Here is a 20,730-nt window from a genome sequence, read left to right on the forward strand (position 1 = left end):
TCACTGTTTATCATCACTGAGTTATCCATATTGTTTCCCTGTTTTATGGAAACCTCCCTGAGCCTTAGGGGAGGGTCGTATATAAATATCGTAAATAATTTCAAGAGAACTCCAGACCCCACCTGGAGGCTGGCAACCGTAAGTCAGCAAGAACAAGACCATTCTGCTAGGCCTAAGGCGGTGTTATGTGCTCAGGGAGACTCAATGCAAAGGCATCTTCTGAACATCCCAATTCAGTCAAACTGACCCAGCTCTGAAAAGCTAAAAGGAAGTTCCGGGGTCTCATGCTAAGGAACTCCCCCCCCCCCTCACTCACTCACTCTTACACCCACATTCTCAGAGCTAGGGTTGCCAGCTCTGGGTGGGAAATACCATCATTTGGAGACTGGCAATGCTAACTCGCAGTCCAGGTGGCAGCTTTTCTCATTTGCATGTCACCAAACTCTTACGCTTTGTCAAGGACTGTCGGAAATCTGTCCTGCCGCTGCTGCTGCTGGCCGTTTCATTTGGATGGTTAAGCTGATCCGCTGAAACAGCCAGGGAAAAAGCAAATGGAACATGGTCAGGAAATGAAAGACCAACAACCAACATACCCCAAGTCTTTGGAAGTCAACAACGGTTTATTAGTCCAAATTAAGACTTCAGGGACGAGGCAGGCAGGCAAGCAGGCTCTGTGCTGACGGCCACTTTCCAGAGCTTGAAGGAGCCGAGCCGTTTCCCGTCCAGGGGCTCTCTCCTTCTTGTTGCCCGTCCTGGGGGAAGAGGCACAGGCCTTAGTCGCTCTGAAAATTAGCTGGAACTCTCCCCCATACGTAAAGAACCATGACTGACAGGACACTCAGCACGAGGCCAAAGGCCCCTGCAACCCCCACTCCAACATAGAGGTCTACCTTGCTGAAGTGCACGGCCCGTGGGGCGGGCCCGCTGTCAATGCTCCCCCCGTGGCCTGGGAGGTCGCACCCCGGGGGCTTCCAGCCATAGAGACAGTGGCAGTTTTGGTTGGAGTTGCAAACGCCCCTCGCGCTGCAATGAACCGTAGGGTCGCAGGACGCGTTGGAAAGCGGCAGGCTGTGGAGTGGGATACACGCCCCGCTGATGCAAACCCTGTCTTTGCCGCACCTGGTGCCATCCTCCACCGCCCCCACCATGCCTGACGCCCTTTCGGCGTGCCTGCCCAAGCCCCAGCAGACGGCGTTTGCACCGGGCGTCTGAACAACAGTCGGACGCTCGTCCAGCTGAGGCAGCGTGTGGATGTTGACGCACTGCACTTGCCCACACAAGACGCTGCTGGGGTCACACTTCTTAAAGTCGGTGGGATTCCCGTACCCTGCTTGCCCCCCACAGTTGCCAAATCGATCCCCCTCTGAATTCACTGCTCGGTAGCAAGACAGAGGCCCACTTCGGGCTTCCGTGCCGAATATCTTTTGGCACAGCAATGTGTGGGTGGAGCAGATCCCCGAATAGCAGTAGCCACCGTTGCTGCACGGGCTTCCATCTTGCACAACTACATCCGGGGGGCACTCTGCGGTCATCCCAGTGCAATACTCAGGTAAGTCACAGTCACCTGCGGCTTCCCTACAGAGCATTCCTTCTGGGGCAACGCGGCACATTTTGCAACACAACTCGGTAGTACACAACGCCCCCTCGGCCTTTGTGCAATCCTCTCGACAGCACCTGTCTTGTTTGCACAGTTCTCCCTCGCCACAATCGCATTCTTCCCCTCCGTCCACAACCCCATCCCCGCAAGAGTGCATTGCAAATAATCTGCTGTCGTCCGGGACGTTGTTTAAGCACTCAGCTTTCCCGGAGCGGATGACATCGAAGTAACTCCTAGCAGAACAGTTACTGAAGAGAGGGTTTCCGCCGTAAGGGCCCTGAGGACTCATCACACACTTGCGGCCGGGGCCACAGCAACAGCTTTTCGGCTCATCGTCTGGCATGCCGAGAACATGCCCGATTTCATGTGCGACCGCTATGGCAAAATGCAGCAAGGTCACCTGCTTGGCAGATATGAAAGCTGCCACACCTTGCTCATCGCAGATACTTCCCAAGATGCCGTCTGCCTCGGTATTCTGGCCGTCAGAATGCGTCTGCAAAAGTATCGCCACGTCGTGCTCCACCCTCGGGAGGGGTTTTTCGACTTGCCACCCGTTAAAGAAGGCAGCGGTGTCGTTGAAGGAGGGAGGGATCGGAGGAGCCCTGCTCTCTTCTGTCCAGATCTCCATTCCAACAAGAAGCACGCGGAGGCCGAGGGCCAGAAAGATGTCGTCCACCATTTGGATGAGCTGGACCACCCGCAGGACGGTTACGCTTACGTTCTCGTTGTATCTTTTAAACATGCTGGCACCCACTCGCACAAAGAGCTCCAGGTATTTAGAGCGCTTCCGGGGATGAAATATTTCCTGCCTTCTTAAGTTCTGTCCTTGTGCCAAATCCGCAACGCCAGACAGCACCTCTTTGCCACTTAGCCTGCAGGTTTCCGAGTCCGTCTCGTCTCCTTCTACGCGATGAACAAGGTGTTGAAATAGAGAAGAACCCTCTAAGGGGTCTATGTTGTATGCGCCATTCTCCGTCTGGAAAGTCCCCCTGAGCCCCGAGCAAATGCTGAGGGTCACGAACGAATCTCGCTTGCCTTCCACGTAGCCGTGATAGTAGCAGTTATCCGGGGTCTCCTGGTAGCCCACCTGCCACTTGTGCTGCTTGTATGTGATGATGGGGAATTTCTTTACCAGGATCTCTTTCCGTGTTAAATGAACCACGTAGTTCTTGCCTTCGGCCTTGATGACGTACGAGACTTGGTCTCTGTTGGCATCGCCTACCTTTGGGGCCACCTGCCACGGGATGACGACTTCGTAGGAAACCTTGTTGGGAGGAAGGTGGGAAGTGCAGACTGGGAGAGGAAAGAAGGACTCTAGTAACACAACAGAGACTCCTAGCTTGAAGAGCCAGATACGCTGGGAGACGCCATCACTTTTTGCCATCAGTCACTAAAAAACTCTCGGAGCTCTTAAGACTAGCAGCCAGTTTTAAAACCAGTTCTCAAAGGGACAGAATGAGTCGCTGGTGGCCCTTCTGTGACCAACACACCTGTCCCTTTGCATCCCTTTCTTCCGGAAGGGGCCATTTCTTTGGCATCTGGCTCCGTCACACCAGCCAAGAGGCAAGAGAAAGAGGCAGAAAGCTCCCACTTCAGGAAGAGAATCGGAAGAGTAAGAAATAAAACTGCTGGGCGGAAGGGCAGGGCGTGGCGGTTCGGAGGGAATTGCACTTCAAAACAGAACGTTCCATCTGACGTCTGTTTATCGCTGGGCCTCTTTGAATGTTAACATTCTACCTCCAAGTGAGAGGGGGGCTCTGTCCGTGGGGGTCTTCTGTCCTCGGCTTTAGAGCTTCTCCAGTCAAGGTGAGTTACTAATACAAACAGAGGTGGGGATTTAACATGGGGCCTAAAAACAGAGTTGGGGGGTTCCACTGGAATTATTCTGTCTGCGCAGAGATAAATGGAAGTCTTCAGCCACAGCATCCTCAGCCACAGCAAGCAGGTCAAAAGAGGTCTGAGTGAAACACCTCCTCTGATATCACGGTGAGGAAGGCTCTAATGTCGCTCTTAAAAATGAACTGAACGTAAGAAGAAGAGCTGGCTTGTATACCTCGCTCTTCACTGCCTGAAGGAGTCCCAAAGCAGCTTACAGACTCCCCTCAACAGACACCCTGTGAGGTAGGCGGGGCTGAGAGAGCTCTGAGAGGACATGTCTGGCCCAAGGTCACCCAGAGGGGTGCATGTGGACAAAGAGTAGGAAATCGAACCCAGTTCTCCAGATTAGAGTCTGCTGCTCTTTCACAATGACACCATGCTGGCTCTGTGGATCAGACCAGTGGTCCGTCTCATGCAGCGGACAACCAGTTCCTGTGAAGGGCCAACAGCAGGGCAGCAGGGCCTTCCCTTGATATTGCCTCCTAGCTCTGGGATTCAGAGGTTGGTTGCCCCTGAAGATCTCCAGGTAAGGATCTCAGGTAGCAGATGCTGCTTGAGGACCAAGGGAGCGACTAAATAAGACAGTATTAGACAACCCAGTGGTTTGGTTATACAAGTCACAGCTTTGCAAAAGGTCTGAGATTTCTGCTGGAAAAGTTATTTTAAAAATACGGCCTGCCTCAGCCTTGGGAAAGTCACTGGCTCAGCAGCTGGGGGGGGGGGGGGGTCAGGAGAATCAGAGCCCCTTGGGAGAAGCCATGCCTTGAGGATCTTTGGCACATAAAGGTAAGAGGTAGTGTTGGAAACCACTCAATTCCATGTGAGAACACGGTCTGAGTTTTAAGGTGCAAACTACCCCCCCCCCCAATTTTTAAAATCGCATTTAAAAAAAAGAAAAGCCTGAAACGTTGATAAGATTTAGTAAAATTATTTATGTACACCAAGGCATAATATTTACATTATAATACTGATTCAAAAAGAAAAGCCAACCTGAAGTACGGAAAAAAGGACACACAAAGTAGAAAAAGTCATGACAAAAACCGAGACGCAGCGGTGGAGAACAGAACAGTGGGCAGCCGTGCAGAGTCTGTGCGTTATCTAGCCATTCGATCTCAGAACAAAGTCTCTTAGTCAAACCTGCAATTTCGAACCAGCCAATGATATCCCTAAGCCTGTTTCAATGTACTGAAAGCTGACCATAAATCAACCGTTCTGTTTTCTTCTGAAGGTGTGCAACTGAAAATCTTCCAGAGACATTATGGAAAACCTCGTATGGGAACTGGAAAACCCATATGCGTTTCAGGAATATAGATCTATGAACCTAGCCCCTTCCTCAAGGATTATCCCCATGGGCTAACTGCTTTCCAAAGGTATGCCTTTAAGGGCAGCAGCCCCAAAGCATCCCTTGTGAGAAACTACCAGCACTGACCGGGGGGGGGGGGGGGGGAGGGGGACTTTGCTGGCATGACATGCCACTCCTCTTCTGCTTCCCGTCTTAACCCCCAAATCCAGAAAACAGCTACTGATGTCGAGCGCTCCTTCCTCGGCACGCACAGAGCCGTCCGGTCTGCAAAGATTCCCCCTGGTCGCTTCAACCAACAGCAAACCTGTGCATGCGCCCCCAGAAGCAACTGGCGCCGTCTGCTTGCACAGAAGATCCATACTTTGCCTGACTGTGCACACCCCTCTGTGGCGGTGGCAGCACTGAATCCTGGACCTCACCCCAGCCCAGACTAATCACTAACTTCCTTACCAGAGGAGCGGGAGACACCAAGAGGCGGTGCTTTTCAGGGAATAGTTTCCAAAACTTATGCTCGTGACAGCCTTCTATAAAGTAGAACGAAAGAAAAAATGAGGAATGTCAGCTACTGGACTGTGGGGAAGCTCCCCCCCCCCCCCTTCAAAGAGGCTGGCAGGCAAAGGACGGCTTATGGCTTGCTCTGGAGGGCAGGCCGAAACCTTATTAACGATGGGCCAACGTGAATTATATGCCTTGCTTCTGAAGGACACTCCTTCCCACTGCCACTGTCTTCCTCAGCCTCCCTCCTGGGCATCCCTGCTTAAAACACCGTCTGCAGCTGAGAAAAGCTCAGGAAGACTCACCGCCTTGCCTTAGGTCTCCAGGGAGGGGCGCTGTCACAAGCGTCTGGGCTGTGTGCTGCTGGCAGCCACGCCCTGAAAGACGACCTCCCCCCCCCAACACAGAGCCTGTATGTACGTGCACTGTATCTGTATTGGTTATGGACAAATATTGCGACCCACATGATGGGGGGCAGCACAAAAAGCCTCTGACACCACCCCACACCTTTCTCCTGTCTGCACACTCCAAGCTAAAAGACCCCACCGATCCTGTAAGCCACGTCATTGAACGCTTGCTCTGGGGGCACTGCTAGAGAGGGTGAAGGAAGCCAGAGCTGTGCAGATACGCGCTCACAGGAGAGGCAAGGGTTCCCAAGACCTGACGTGCAACAATCACTGCATGGATGGAGGACTGACTGATAAGGACAAAGCCAAGGCAAAAGGAAAAGAGCGCGGCACGTCGCGGCCGTGCGGACGAGGCAATATGGCTCAGGAGACAGGTGTAAACAACCCAAAAGCATGAACTATGAAAAATGCAACACGTGATTAAGTCAACAGCTCCGCACAGCCCCGAGCTGGCGTGACAGTCCCTAAACGGCACCGGTGATTGTACAAAACAATTCTATAAAACCACCATCAGCCCTGTCTTAAAAAGCAAAGTGTCCTAAGGTAGAAAACTAGAAGTATGTACAGTTTCTCTGTTAACTGCACTTTTGCTCTTCTTAAAAAAAAGCCACTGTTTCCAGAAGAGGGAAGAGCCCTCGGCTTCACCACGGGAAGCCAGAAGAAAGGCGGGCGGGCGGGCTGCATCGGGGAAGAAAGGCCGTGGCAGGCGTGGGTGAGCGGGGCGGCACGGACCGTGGGCCACCCACCGAAGGAGACCCTGCCATGAAAGCGGGCGCTGGGAAGGAAGTTCTGAGGAACCGTCATGCTCTTCCCACCCCTCAGCTGCTTGTGTCAAGTCGCGTGCTGAGCAAAGAGAAGAAACGCCGAGTGGTGCTAAATGAGGCCGGCCGCCAGCCGTCCACTTACAGCCATCGGGAAAGAGGGGGCAGCATCTGGTTACTGAAGAGGGCCGCTCGCCCCGTTTGCCAGTCAGGAATTGAATGGTACATAAAAATTATATTATAGGTATACTTTTTGAAGAACGGAGTTTTAAAAAAATATTACAGTACCAATGATTCTCATTTATCTACACCTATTCAGCATTTTTTTTTCAAGCTGTGTGGAAATTTTAATGAAATAATTATGATTTATTAATTTACATTAAAAATACTTTACAGATTAAAGGATAACTCAAAATAGTTTTTAAAAAATGGAAGGGTATTTTCTTTTCTTTTTTTCGGTCTTTGCTCTTAAAAGAAGCAGCAGCTCCAGCTACTGAGAGTCCTGGCAATTTGTCTGCTCCTCAATTACTTGCTTGACTATTTCGGCTAGTTTTAGACGGTCCACTTTGTCTGTGAATCCTCGGCCTGGAATACAAGAGGTGGGCTAGATTAGCTTCGAGTTGACCGGAAAGGAGGCCTGGGGGAAAGGATTCTGGACCGGAACCGCAACTCTATAGGGATTTGCAGTGCAAACTTGCTGTCACCTTTACGATGCAACCTCAGTGCTGAAGTTTCAAGAATAACACATTCCAAGGTGCCAGCAGCCAAATGCCAGCTCAACTAAAACTGCCAGCAATCAAACATTAATTAGTTAACATTTATGAGCTGCAGCTTCTGAACTCTCTTCAAGGGTAGCTCCAAGTAGAACCCACTGCAGTAGCCCAGTCTAAAAGTAACTAAGGCACAGAACACTGGGGCAAGATCAGACTCTGCAGCTGAAGCTGGATGAAAATGCTCCATGCTGCTGCCGTGTAAAACAGAAGCAACATTCAGACCCTGCTTTTCATGACCCAAAGGAGTCTCAGAGGCTTACCATCACCTTCCCTTCCCTTCCTCTCCCCACAACCGACACCCGGAGAGGTAGATGGGGCTGAGAGAGAACTGCTCTGCTCTATCAGGACTGTGGCTAGCCCAAGGTCACTTAGCTGGCTGCATGTGGTGGAGTGGGGAATCAAACCTGGCTGGCCAGATTAGAGGCCACCGCTCTTAACCACGACACCAAGCAGGATCCCTGCAGGCTCAAAAAAGGCTGGAAACTCTTGTTCCACACAACACCCTTGGGGATGCTCACCGTTCCAGCTGAAGGTCTGAAGGGTATCGCGTAATAATTTACACTCCCGGTTATACTTCCAAGCTTCCTGCACCACTTCATTCAGTTTCTCGTCTTCATTCTCACCTGTTTCAGAACAGACAACGGTAAAGCACATGTCCTTCGCTGGATGCATTAAGGGAGGGGCCTGCTGGACATACCATGCGGGGGAGATGCATCCCATTGTCAGCACTGAGAATATACAGGACGGAAGGGGGGATGGGTGCGTGAGAGAGACACGGGAGGGAAGAAGAGGGGCACAGGCTAAAACGGCCCCTCTCACCAATGGGAGCAGATCTATTAGTCTTGTATCGGCTCTGGGCCCAAATCTCTTCCGTTCCTGGGCCGCCATCCTAAGTATCTTGCAAAACGGAATCTCTGGGTGCTGGAAGGCAGCCGGGAGCCCAGCCCCCCCCCCCCACCCCCGGTCCCTTCAAAGCCAGCTGTTTTAGGGCCTGTGACCTTTACCAGCCTGCGGCAGGATGCACTGGGCAATGACGTCACGGAGCTTCTCCAGAGCCACGTTGGAGTCCTCGCTGCTGTCCTCGGGATCGTGGATGTACACGCTGTCCTTGGGCTTCGTTCTGGAACAAGACAATGAGCAAGCTGTCAAAGAGGGGTCCGCGCAAAGGCGGAGAAATGAGCCCTTGGGCTCTGAGGCCTCAAGGACGACGGCCGGTGCTAGAAAGAGCACTGGGTGAGAGGAGCAGAGTACCTGAGCGACGGAAGCGAACCACAGCAGTGAGGGAAGGCTCCACGGCCGGGGTGTGGTAGAGCATCAAATCCTCGCCCCTGGGCCCTGCCCTGATTTCAAAAATGATTCCGTGATCACCTCCCACCTAACAAATATTGGCCTGCAAGTCCGTGGAGGGTGAAAAGGCAGCATCTGGGCCAAAAACAGTTCCCCCGATTGTGGCCTCATGTCCCATCTGACATGAGGGAGCATCTTGCAGCTCTATGCAATTAAACTGAAGGGCACAGAAGTTTCCTCCATGTGTGTGTGTCCCCATAAGGGAGCAACAGGGGCTGCTACCCCTACCTGGCCTCCCCGACCCCTCTCATTGCCCTATGCCAGAGTCTGGGAATATAAGGGACAGGCAGAAGGAAAATGGGGCAAACTTGCAGGCATGCCACTGGCCCCTTTGTTTGTGTAGAGAGGCTGTGACTTTCTCATGGGGAGGGGCTATGTGGCTGCAGGGAAGAGCAGAAGGGCCCGGGTTCAGTTTCTGCCATCTCCCGTTAAACGATCTCAGACTGCAGGGCTCAGAGAGACGTCTGCCTGAGGCAGAGTTTTGCTGTCTGCTCTTCAGCTACCTGGACCAGCGACCTGACACCTTCCTATCTGCTCAGGGGACTCTGCTGAACTCCACACGGAGAACCTGCTCTGAGCCCCGTTGCTTCTTGGGGGGTCCAGCTCCTTCTTAAAAGCAAAAACAAATACAAAGCATACGTATGTGAGAGTTACCCCAGCAGTTTCCTTTTGCGCAGGATCGGGTTGTTGACCGAGTGGAGGGGCTTGAGGCTGACTTTGAGGTCCTGGATTCTCATGTTCGCCAGCTGCTCTGCGTGCGCCTGCTGAATACCCGCAACCATTGCCTGGTGTGGCAGGAAGGGGGGGGGGAGGAGAGGAAGTTAGCCTTCAGGGCTGTAAGCGGAAAATCACAACTGATTAACTGGTTCCCATCTTACACTCCTTGTCTTGCCACGGATTCTCCCCTTTCCCCTTTTCAATTACATTCCATTTCTGATTCTCTGACACGCATGTCAGAAGCTGGAATTAGAAGAAGAGCTGGGTCTTTTTATATACCTCACTTTTCACTACCCAAAGGGAGTCCCAAAGTGCCTTACAATCACCATTCCCTTCCTTTCCCCCCAAACAGATGCCCTGTGAGGTAGGCAAGAGAGCTCTAAGAGAACTGCTCTGCGAGAACGGCTGTCAGAGTAACTGTGACTGGCCCAACAACACCATCGGGCTGCGTGTGGAGGAGTGGGGAATCAAACCCAGTTCTCTAGAGCAGAGTCCACCGATCTTAATCACTATATGATGCTCAGCATGAAGTGTGATCGCTGACATTTAAAGATCCCCTACAAATATTACCCCATTCATCCAATCAGAAGAAACATGTAAAAACACAGTAAAAACCTTGTCCATCATTAATTGGGCGGAGGGCAAAATGTTATCGAGAGCCTCTGTCGAGTTCAGCCAGGGGTGATCCAGAACACCTTCTATCGTCAACCTCTCCTCCGGCTTCACCTTCAGCAGCCTAGGAGCAACAAAGGAGAATCTCCGAAATCCACCCCTTTCCTGAGAGAGCACTTCCAGACCCCAAACAGGAAATCTCCATTCCAGCCGCCGCTGCTCCCCCCCCCCCAAAAGGCCCTCGTGGGTTCTGCAGTCACTGTCGCCCTTTTCTCGTCCCAGTCGCAGAGAAGGGGGAACTCTTCAAAACCATCACCAGGTTGCTGGATGAGGAGAAACGGTACTTACAGGTTGCTGTTTCCCAGTCGCAGGAGCATCTTCCTCCAGAGACTGTCCCAAAACAATTCTCTGACAAAAGTGGCTCTTGGAGGAGCAGGGAAGAAGTTTTAGCGCCAAATGCCAAATGGCCTTCACTGATCTTTCCGTTCTGCTAAACTGAGTGTGTCTCAGGACCGGCCCAAATATGATGCACACCCTTTCCAGGCACCTGAGCGAAGGATCATCAGCCCTTCTGGACAGGCCTCGGAACCAGGAGGAGATGGGCACAGTCCTCACCACCGCTCTCTTCCCCCAGAAGGGACTGGGGGAAAGCCCTGAGGTCTGAATCCGCAGGGGAATTGTTACTGGAAGAAATCTGGTGCTCTGCTGTCCTGGGGTGGCTTTTGCTTTGCGCGGATGAACATGTGCAGAGATCGGGGTCTTCTTGCCAGTCTTCAAAGGGCTTCTTTATCTTCATCAGAGAACGGGCAAGCAGCCAGCGTTCCTGCACGTGTGCCCCCTCTTCCGTTCCCTGGGAACTGCCACCCCTTGGCGCACTCATCAGTGAGGCTGCAGGATAGGCGGGGCGCAGCAGCGGAGATCACGCCTGCGGAAACAGCTTGCCTTCTCTTGCTTAACGTGCGGAACTCTGCTCCCTCCGGCCATCGGTCTCCTCCCTCTCTCTCAGCAAGGGCAGACATTCCGGGCCTCTTCGGACTCGCTCTTCATAGATGGTTCAGCACGGTTCTCTCCCAGCTGGCAAACAATTCCACTAAGAACCGCTACAGTGAAGGCACACCGAGTGGCATTTCTAATCTAAGGTCTGTGGCTTTCTAACAGCATGTCGGTGGGCCCTGTCTTTCTCAGAAGCTCGAGAGGTTTCCCGATGAAAAGATCAGCAGTGAATGAGCTTCCCTGAAACAAGAGCTGATTCACCACTGCTGATCTTGACGACGTGAAGCAGCCCATTCTTGGCGCACCTAAGGGGACCTTCAAGACCCCAGAGATCTGGCCACCACCCCACATAACGCTGCGTCCATATATGAGATTGCTTCCCCACATCTTCAGCACGGCTGGCCAAACTGTGGCTCTCCAGAGGTCCACAGACTACAATTCCCATCAGCCCCTGCCAGCACAGACATCTAGAGAGCCAGTTTGGCCAGCCCTGAAAAATGCCAAGGAACCCTGTGATTGACACGTGTATGTAGAAGGGTTCTGGGAAAGGAAAAATGTTTCCAGAATGCTCATCAGAGGTGAGGTATTAATTTTTTTATGGCATGTGTGTCGCTTTAGGTAGCTCACAAAGTTATTTTTTTAAAAAATCACACGCCAATAAAATCACTTCTTTAAAAACCACAATAAATTGTTACCCGCCACAAGCCTGTCAGGGAGTGGCGGAAAGTAAATTGAATAATAATAATAATAATAATAATAATAATAATAATAATAATAATAATAATAATAATAATAATAATAATAATAATAATAATAAAAGAGATGTATCTGGGATTCGGTAACAGAGGCGAGCAGCAGCCCTCCCATCCCCCCTCCACGAACTACTCGTCCGGGAAAGTGAGACACAACACTGGTGCTCGGGAAGACTTACTTGCGCACAACGTCTTTGGCCATTTCGGAGATCTGGCTCCACTCCTCCTCTGGAAACTCAAAGCTCCCCGTCATGATCTTTTTCCGCATGTCTTTGGGAATTGTCCGACTGTGGTGCTTGGAGTAAAAAGGTGGGTAACCACACAGCATCACATAAATGATGACGCCAAGGGACCACAAGTCACAGCTCTAAGGAGTGGGGGGAAAAAGAGGCTTAACTTTCCATGGCGCAGACTGGTGGGGGGGCAGCCCCCTCCCCATGAAGCCACCACAAGCATTCCACATGAAGAGAAAAGGGAAGGGAGGAAGGGCTCTGCCTCTGGAGACTGAGTGACCCGCTTTAGGCTTTGGGTCAGATCAACGCAGGGATAATTCGCTCTACCTACAAATGCTGTTCAAGAACAACTGGAGAAAGTGGATCTTTAGGGGAGGGGTCCCCAACCTTTTAATGCCTGCGGGCTCCTTTGGAATTCTGACACAGAGCAGCGAGTCTAACAGCGACTTCTCCTCATTTCATATGGTAAGCACATACACTGTCTTTTTATCCGCACAGCCAATCAAAGGCCCTGCAGGGTAAAAGCCCTACCTAGCCCCTCCCTTTGTGAAAGCACTTGGTGGGGGCCGGAGAAGGTGCTAATGGCCCCCCTGGTGCCCACGGGCAGCTAGTTGGGGACCCCAGCGATAGAACCCTCTTATGTCTTTTCAGCCGCTTCCTCAACCATGTCTTGCAGCACACCCACGAAAACACAATCCACAAAGCACACGTGTTGGGGTCCAGCATACCTTATTGTAAGTGTAAGGTGTTGGCGAGGTAGGGATGATGCCAGATTTCTCTTTCTGATGTCTTCTTTGTGCCTCTAGAACCTGTGGGAGTGGAGGGGAGACCGAGGTCAACCTTAACCTTACTGTACAATTTCTTCCCCACCCAAGCGAGAAGAGGACTCTGGGCTCAAGAAAGCAAAACAACGCACTGAGATTTTGCAAATCTGTTTGCACTTCCTTCCGAGAGACCCATATGTATGGCTGGGCATCCAGCCACTCAAATGGTGGCCCAAGTCTTTATCAGAACAATTCAAATATATATTTAATCAGGGATGGATTTGTTACTTGGCTAATTACACAAACAAGTTAGCCAGCCACTATTGTGAAACAATGACATTCGCTGTCAAAAATTAAGCAATGCATGTTTGGATCTGCTCAGGTTTCTATGTAAGTGACTGACAGATTCATGCAACAGGTTTTCTCTTTGGCTTTTCCCTGGAGCCCTAGAGTCAGCCTACAGTTGCGACAAAAATCCCCAACAAAGAGAGGATGTGAAATAGCCCTGATTATTAAGAAGCAAAAGTGAGATTCCTACGGGGGTCTTGCTAATAGCCCAGCCGGGGCCAGCCTTTTCAGAACTTAGAAGCTGAGCAGGACTGACCCTGCTCAGAGCCTGGATGGAAGACCGCCGAGGAAGAAGAAGAAGAAGAAGAAGAGGGCTGCAGCGCAGAGGGAGGAAGGGCTCCACAGCTTACCTGAGGTGCTACATAGTAGGGAGTGAACTGGGGGGTCATCAGGTCACCCTGGTCAACCTTGGCAAATCCAAAGTCACACAGCTTCACTGGGGCATCCTAAACGGAAGCAGCAAGGACGACGTTACCTTTTGGCAGGCTCACCCCGCTTCTGAGAAGACCATCCATGCTCAGGGGGAAGTGGTCAGCAATGGGACGCTGCCTAACCTGGGCTGCTTTTGTGAGGGAAGCAAAGGCTTGTATGTAAGGGAGGGGGGAAACCCCACTGCCTGCAGACTGGGAGGAAGAGCTGTTTTTCATCCCCTGCTTGTCACTACCCAAAGGAGTCCCAAAATGGCCTGCAAACACCTTTCCCTTCCTCTCCCCACAGCAGACACCACGGGAGGTAGGGGGGACTGAGAGAGCTCTGAGAGAACTGCCCTGTGAGAACAGCTCCAAGAGAACTGTGACTGGCCCAAGGCCACCCCGCTGGCCTGGCCCAAGGTCACCCCACAGGCCACACGTGGAAGAGGAGTGGAGAATCAAGCCCAATTCTTCAGATTAGAGCCTGCCGCTCTTTAGCCGCTATACACGCTGGCTCCCAGGGAGAAGAAGAGGGATCCCAGGCAGCTGGAGGGAAGGGACGGGACAGACGAGGGGGTGGGTTTTCAAAGGGAAGCCGGAAGCGAGAGCCTGAATCGGACGTGCTGATGAGAACCGACCAGCAGTGTCATGAAAGCAGAAAACCGAAGGAGGACAAGCCTCTGTCTTACCAAAGAATTATCCTTGAAAAGGAGGTTTTCTGGCTTGAGGTCTCGGTGTGCAATGTTTAAAGAATGACAGTGCTGCAAAGCCAAGGCTATCTGGAAAAAGGCACAAGGGAGGAGTGTTGGTTTCAGAAGAGACTGAGGCCGACACAAGAGCATTTAGTAGAATCACAGAAACATAGAATCGGAAGGGTCATCTAGTCCACCCCCTGCACTATGCAGGACACTCACAACGCTATCGCTCATCCACTGTAACCTGCCACCCCCTTAAGCATTTGCTGCACCACGCAGAGGCGAGGGGCCCTTCTGCCCACCATGGAGCCACAGAGCAGCCTGGTTACCTGCGGCCCATGTACAAGACAGCTGCTCTTGGCTCTGCATTAATGGCCATCTATTAGCACCTTGGCACTGCCTCCGCTGCACCCATTAAGTGCACGCTGGAAGAGCAAAGCTGTTTCCTCCGTCCGCTAGGCAGAGATCGAAAAGCCATGAGAACAGTCTCGGAAAAGCATCCCCGGAAAGCCTTCAGCCCCAGAGAACGTTCTCCTGCACTTCCGCCCTGCAGCTGCACCTGGCTGAGGCTACCGCAATCTCCTCAGTTCTCACAGGCTGAGCAGAGTCAGCCCTGGTCAGCACTTGGAGGGAGGCCGCCAAGGAGAGCCCAGGGAGGTTACGCAGACGCAGGCAGTGGCCAAGGACCACTGAAGTGCTGCAGCTTGGAAACGCCTCCAGGAGCCACCCAAGTCAGCCTCAAAGCATTTTCCGCCCTCGCTCAGGCAAGCTTCTTCTGTCGGCTGGTTGCACGTCTGCATCAGACGCAGCATTGTGCATGGCTCGGTTTAAGGGCCCTGTGACTCAGATCTGCAAAAAGGTCTCTGATTCCTGCCTTGTTCACTTGCAGAGTTTAAGATGAAGAAGAAGAGTTGGTTCTTATATGCCGCTTTTCTCTACCCAAAGGAGGCTCAAAGCGGCTTACAGTCGCCTTCCCTTTCCTCTCCCCACAACAGACACCCTGTGAGGTGGGTGAGGCTGAGAGAGCCCTGATATTCCTGCTTGGTCAGAACAGTTTTATCAGTGCTGTGGCGAGCCCAAGGTCACCCAGCTGGCTGCATGTGGGGGAATGCAGAATCGAACCCGGCATGCCAGATTAGAAGTCCGCACTCCTAACCACTAGGCCAAACTGGCCATTGAAGTGCACTAAGCAGAACTTAATCGTTCGTCAGTGACTGGCATGGCCTTTAACAGCATACCTTCTGAGTGCTTCTGTCTCGGAAAAGCGGGCAAAGCCCTTGCCTGCCTTTACTTCCACCTCAGGAAGGGGCTGGCTGTGAGCCTCCCTAAGGTGCTGACCTCATGCCAGGGATAGAAATAAACGTGGCTCTTTGGGTTGATGGAAAGTGCAAAAGTGGCTCACTGTGAAGGGTGGAGAATGTGCCACTGTTTTAAGTGACAACTGCATAAGAGAAGCCCTGCTGGATCAGGCCTGTGGCCCCATCCAGTCTAACACTCTGTGCCACACAGTGGCCCGAACTCAGGGGCCTTCAAGAGGTCCACCAGCAGGTCCAGAACTCCAGAAGCCCTCCCACAGATCTAAGAAGACAGAGCATCCCTGCCCCAGACATAAGAGCATAAGAAAAGCCATGTTGGGGGAGGCCAACAGCCCATCCACTCCAGCAGTCTGGTTCGCTCTGTGATAGCCAGGCCTTCCTGCTCACAAAAGCACATTTGCCTCATTCCTTGTCAGATGGCACAGGCAGATTTTTATTTGCAGGCGTACTTTAAAGCAGCAGCCAGCCAGTCACTTTGTTTTCCCAATTCACAGGGGTGACATGACTGCCCACCCAAGCAGGAGAGTTTGCCTAATGTCTCTGCTTATGAGTCACTGCTCTGGGCTTGCTGCCATCCCCTATGAGCCACCCTCCCCACCGTGACTCAGGCCCAAACAGGCGGGGTGGGCTCGTAGGAATGGCAAGGATTCTCGCCTCTAGACACCACACACACACAGCTTGCTCCCAAGCCTGGTGCAACATTTTGGAATGGTCAGATTGTAACAAAGCAGACAATCCACTTCTGATCTGGGCTGGGTTTGGCTTTGGGGGGGAATTAAAAGAAAAAAGCTTGCTTCTCCCTCTCTTTTCCCGGTCCAAAAAAACCGTCCGCTTCTTTGCAAACAGTCCCCGTGGCTGCTGGGAGGGGGAGGGTTGAAACTTGCCTGCTTTGTAACTTGGCTTGCTTGCTTCTCAGTAAAGTGCCGATGTTGGCTGATTCTGTGAAAGAGTTCACCCCCTTCCATCATCTCCATTACAATGAGAAGCCGAGCCCTGTTTGAAAGCATTTCAGTTGGTTACACAAAGCCCAAATATGAACCAAAGCGAAGCCAAGGCCCTAAAAGACAGAGAGCAAGGGGTGCAAATCGAGTCACCTTGGGCTAGACTCGTGAGGAAACTGCACACTGTTAGCATACACTTCAATGATCTGAACAATGTTGGAATGCGTTGCGCACATCATGTGCAGCCGAACCTAGAAGAGAAGGAGATGAGGGTTACTGAGCGGTCTCCTGGCTGCATCAGGCCTCCTAAGATCCTGCAGCTGGCCCTTGGAGCTTTGCTTTCGACCCCCTTCCCACGTTATAAAAACCCTGAGCCCTTTGGCAGCTCATCTCATGAACGAAGGGGCTAGCCAGACCCGGGCAGTGTTTGCAAAATTAAAGCCAAGCACAAAAGCTTTGGCAGGATTAAATGACATCTGAATTCAGAGACATGATCTTCTTTGTGCTGCAGGGCCCTGGTCAGGATCCTTAGTGACCTGGGAACTGGCTGTGCTTATTAAGTGGCCAGGGTAAAGCACTACACAGCACTGAGCATCCATGTACGTCACTCCACACGTACCAGGAGAGAAACTCACAGGGAGTTTCACAGGAGATGCCAGGCAGGCAAGAGCAAAAGAGCCACAAGCTGGCAAGCAAGACAGATGTGCGGAAATGGAATTTGCTGGGCAAGACTGTCATGCTGGTAGTCCCCACCTGCCTTGCTGAGAAGCTGGGCTGTGATAGGCCAGAGCAGCCAAGCCCATTTCAGCTGCAGGGCAGGGTCAGCAGAACGGAAGGCAGCACAGCAGAGGATCAGTCTGAAAATTCTACATGTCGAAAGGCCGCTACGAGAAGCCTGGGACACCCGGGACGCTGGGCAGAAACATGCCGGTGATATGGCCAGGGGTGCAAGCAACTCGAAAACGCAAGAGCACAACAGTTCCCGAGAACAAAAGGCTGTACCTCATTTCTAGCTTTTGGGCGGTCCAGAAGAATTTTCAGCGCAAACCGTTCTTGAGATGATTTTTTCATGCAGACTCTGTCCAGACAGTAGTAAAATCATTTGGTCAGTAGAACTGGAAGGAAGTTACCGATTTATGAACTCATTTGACACTTAACATCCAAAATCAATCAAGCCTATCCTTAGTTTACTTCTAGGTTCATTTCTGTGAAAAGACTTGCACTGGGAAACCTCTCCTAAGCCTAGCCAAGTACAGTAGAGTGGCTTCCAGGTGTGTAACTCACCCCCCACAGCACCTGCATGTGCTGCAATCCCTCAGAGCTGAGGAAAGTTTACCCCCTCGGGGATGCTTTTTTGCTTCACATCTCTTTGGAGCTACAGCCAAAAGCCTTCACGGTAGACCCCCAAACCCTCCCACCTTTCTCTGCCATTCTGCAACAAGTCCCAGGACCTGCCTGACACTGGAAGCCGCCCACAACCCCAAGCAAACAGCTGGCCACGATCCCCCACAGCAAGTCACAACTAGAGCACTTGCTGCCTGAATGGCCTTCCTCAGGCAGACAGTGCCTTGCTTTTCAATTCACTTCCTTTGCTATTCCGATCACAGCGACTGCCAGAGTGATGCCACGGGGCAGGGGAGTCTGTTGGGATGAGACCCTTCTGTCAGGCTGTCTCCAGCTTGTGAAGCAGGCCTGCAAGTCCTGCCTGTGCCATTCAACAGTTTCCTCCAAGCTGTCCCTTTCCTTGGGATACCAAAGGGCTGCAACTGGCTAGTGAGGATTCTGGAGCAGACCGAGCAATCAGATAACAGTGGGCTTAACTGCAAGAAGGGGAGGGGTCAAAGGATGTGCCCCACCACACCTTGTTCCTACACTCAGGGCCAACCAGTGCATCCCACCATGTTCTCAAGGAACACTTTGATGCAAAACGCATACGTTCAAACAGAAAACGCGTTTTTACACATCCACAGAAACAAAACAAAAAAGGGAGGAAATAGCCATTAACATTTCTGTGGAGGACACATTGAAAGCATTTGATGGCTCATGGTTCACGGTAACTTAATCATCATCCAGTGAAGGGAACTTACCTTACTGGTCCGCTGATTCCGGCTCCCAGCTTCTGAGTCCAGTTAATGTGGTACTCTTCTAAAATAGAAGTTTCCTGTTTGAAAAGGGAGAAAAAATAAAAGAATCGTAGAAACACAAATCCCATTCCCGGGCAAAGCCAGTCACAAATCCAGGCACCTCCAGACTGCCAGAAAAAGCCAGAAAAATAGGACTCTTGCAGCACCAGAAAATCTACACATTTACTGCAGCACGAGCTTCCACATGAAACAGCCTCCTTCATCACTTGTACAGTGTGCAACATTCTCCTTGTTAACTGCATTTCAAGTTCTAGAGGGAGGCAATGGCAAGCCCTGAGGTGGAACTTCATGGGGTTACTCTCAGTAAGCTGAAGCTCAATGCAACTCTTGACCTTTTCTTTACTTTTTCTTCCTGCAACTCAAAGCAGTTTACAAATGTAATAAGAGCTACTCAATCCATCACCGTGAAAATGATGGAGTATGACAAAAGTGACTGACCATGATTCCTAGCAAAACAGATCCACAGGTAGCATAATACAGGTAGCAGGAGGCCTAATGACACAGTTGCTGTGCTCCTCTGACAAGCATAGCCCAGGTAAGCCCAATCTGGTCAGATCTTAGAAGCTAAGCAGGGCGGACCCCGTCTAGTATTTGGATGGGAGCCCTCCAAGGAACACCACAGATCATGATGCAAAGGCAGGCAAATCACCTCCAAGCCTTCTTTGCCTGGCTGCCAGACAATGCTCAGATCCTCTGGCTCAGGGGTAGTCAAACTGCGGCCCTCCAGATGTCCATGGACTACAATTCCCAGAAGCCCCTGCCAGCATTCACTGGCAGAGGCTTCTGGGAATTGTAGTCCATGGACATCTGGAGGGCCGTAGTTTGACTACCCCTGCTCTGGCTACACTACACAGGACAAATAATATGTCACTGGGCATACAGCAATCACGACACTGGATTTCCCCTTCCTCTCCCAAAACACTAGAATAGTCAAGGGCATCTGGTGTAACTGGTGGCCACGGCACGAGGCAGGCCGCTGGACTAGATGGATCCCCCAGCAGGGCTCTTCTCACTGTGCATCCCCTTTAAGGCAGAGAACGGGGAGGATCCGAAGCAGCTGAGCCCACACAAGTCATGAGTTAGTATGAACCTACTGAGAGGGGAGCCCCATCAGGGCGAGCAGGCCTGTGGGAGTGGAGCAATTAGTCCGGTTAATGCCAGCCATGCTAGACACGCAAACAGCGCAGCCTTCTGCAGATCGGGGCACGGGGACACCACCGGCCTCCGGGGACAGACAGGCCAAGGCCGCAGCTCAGCAATTCGTTGCCTCTGGAAACCCGCAGCCTTGAATGCTGGTTGTGGGCCTGGTTTGCCAGAGGAGAAGCCGCCTGAGCTGCTTACAGGGAAGCCCCGTTTGCAGCCGAAGATCCGCCTCCGCCCACCGCGTCGGCCGGGCCGGCCTGGGCTGCCTTTGGGTGGGAGGGAGGCCGGCAGGGCAGCGCGGAGGGGCCCCGGCGCGTCTCTTGCTGAGGGTCGCCACGAGAGCCCCGAGGCCGGCCGGGGACCCCCTCGAGCGGCGGGCAGAAGCCGGGCGGGGGCGGGGGCGTGGCGGCGCTCTGCCCGTGCTCAGAGGCGCCCTGCTCGGCCCCCCGCGGGCGTCACCTTGATCATCTTGTCCGCGTCGGGCTCCTCCGACATCCTCCTCCTCCTCCTCCGCCAGAGCAGGCCGGGCGGGCGGGCGGGCGGTCCGGGGGCGGCGAGGGGCGCCTGTCGGGGTCCGCGCTAGGCAGGGCGCCGCTCCTCGTGGCCGCCGGCACGGCCTCCTCCTCCTCCGCCTCCTCCTCCGCCGCCGCCGCCGGGCCGCCGCCGCATCCCCGCCCAGCCAGCCAGCCAGGGGGGACGGGAGCGAGACGGGCGGGATCAGCTGCGCCGCGGGCCTCGCCTCGGTGGCAGGGCCTCCGCTCCCGCTAGGGCGCCGCGAGCCATTGCCAGCGCTCTCCCCCTCCGACGCGCAGGGCAGCCCCGCCTGATCGCCGGGGGCGCGCCCAGCCCTCCGCCTGCCCGCCGGCTGCACAACCCCTCGCCTTCCCGGAGCCCCCCGCCGAGCCCCCGCCGCGCCGCCTCACAACCGCTTCTGCCGGGAGGGGAGCAGGGACAAGGCGCCAGGCAAGCGCCGAAAACAGCCCACAGCGGCGACGGCCTACGCCGAAGGGCCCCTGCCCGTCGCTTTTCCCCTTGTCCCGTGGTCTTTCCACCCTGCCCGTCGCCTTCCGATGACGCAGCCTAGCGGGGTTATCTGAGGGA

General features: G+C 53.0%; 2 protein-coding genes across 4 annotated transcripts; both read right to left on the reverse strand.

Moving 5' to 3' along the window:
• Nucleotides 1-622: 622 nt before the first annotated feature.
• On the reverse strand, nucleotides 623-3,328 carry LOC143822961 (disintegrin and metalloproteinase domain-containing protein 9-like). The gene has a single exon (XM_077308693.1). The coding sequence runs from the start codon at nucleotides 2,979-2,981 to the stop codon at nucleotides 774-776; it is 2,208 nt and encodes a 735-aa protein (XP_077164808.1). The 5' UTR covers nucleotides 2,982-3,328; the 3' UTR covers nucleotides 623-773.
• A 1,059-nt stretch (nucleotides 3,329-4,387) lies between these two features.
• On the reverse strand, nucleotides 4,388-20,518 carry MAPKAPK5 (MAPK activated protein kinase 5). Of its 3 annotated transcripts, none has more exons than XM_077307555.1 (14): nucleotides 20,089-20,518; nucleotides 18,430-18,503; nucleotides 17,345-17,420; nucleotides 16,496-16,593; nucleotides 16,286-16,394; nucleotides 14,080-14,169; nucleotides 13,331-13,426; nucleotides 12,597-12,677; nucleotides 11,815-11,930; nucleotides 9,894-10,014; nucleotides 9,216-9,346; nucleotides 8,213-8,334; nucleotides 7,733-7,837; nucleotides 4,388-7,026 (listed from the first exon to the last, which is right to left on the reverse strand). In XM_077307555.1, the coding sequence occupies exons 1-14, from the start codon at nucleotides 20,122-20,124 to the stop codon at nucleotides 6,932-6,934; spliced, it is 1,350 nt and encodes a 449-aa protein (XP_077163670.1). In that variant the 5' UTR covers nucleotides 20,125-20,518; the 3' UTR covers nucleotides 4,388-6,931. The 3 variants fall into 3 exon arrangements, with proteins under 3 accessions (XP_077163670.1, XP_077163668.1, XP_077163669.1); XM_077307553.1 differs by having other exon boundaries at nucleotides 11,815-12,002; nucleotides 20,089-20,515; XM_077307554.1 differs by having other exon boundaries at nucleotides 8,219-8,334; nucleotides 11,815-12,002; nucleotides 20,089-20,512.
• Nucleotides 20,519-20,730: the final 212 nt, after the last annotated feature.

The sequence above is a fragment of the Paroedura picta genome, chromosome 13 (assembly GCF_049243985.1).
Source record: "Paroedura picta isolate Pp20150507F chromosome 13, Ppicta_v3.0, whole genome shotgun sequence".
Taxonomy (NCBI): Eukaryota; Metazoa; Chordata; class Lepidosauria; order Squamata; family Gekkonidae; genus Paroedura; species Paroedura picta.

What these genes read in the sequence shown, in the direction of transcription:
- LOC143822961 (XM_077308693.1), bottom strand. Translation starts at nt 2,981, where the DNA reads ATGGCAAAAAGTGATGGCGTCTCCCAGCGTATCTGGCTCTTCAAGCTA.
- MAPKAPK5 (XM_077307553.1), bottom strand. Translation starts at nt 20,124, where the DNA reads ATGTCGGAGGAGCCCGACGCGGACAAGATGATCAAG. An exon ending in TTTTCAAGGATAATTCTTTG is followed by an intron (nt 13,427 to 14,079) that starts GTAAGACAGAGG and finishes GCTTCCGTTTAG; the next exon opens with GATGCCCCAGTGAAGCTGTG. An exon ending in TCAGACCTTCAGCTGGAACG is followed by an intron (nt 7,027 to 7,732) that starts GTGAGCATCCCC and finishes CTTGTATTCCAG; the next exon opens with GCCGAGGATTCACAGACAAA.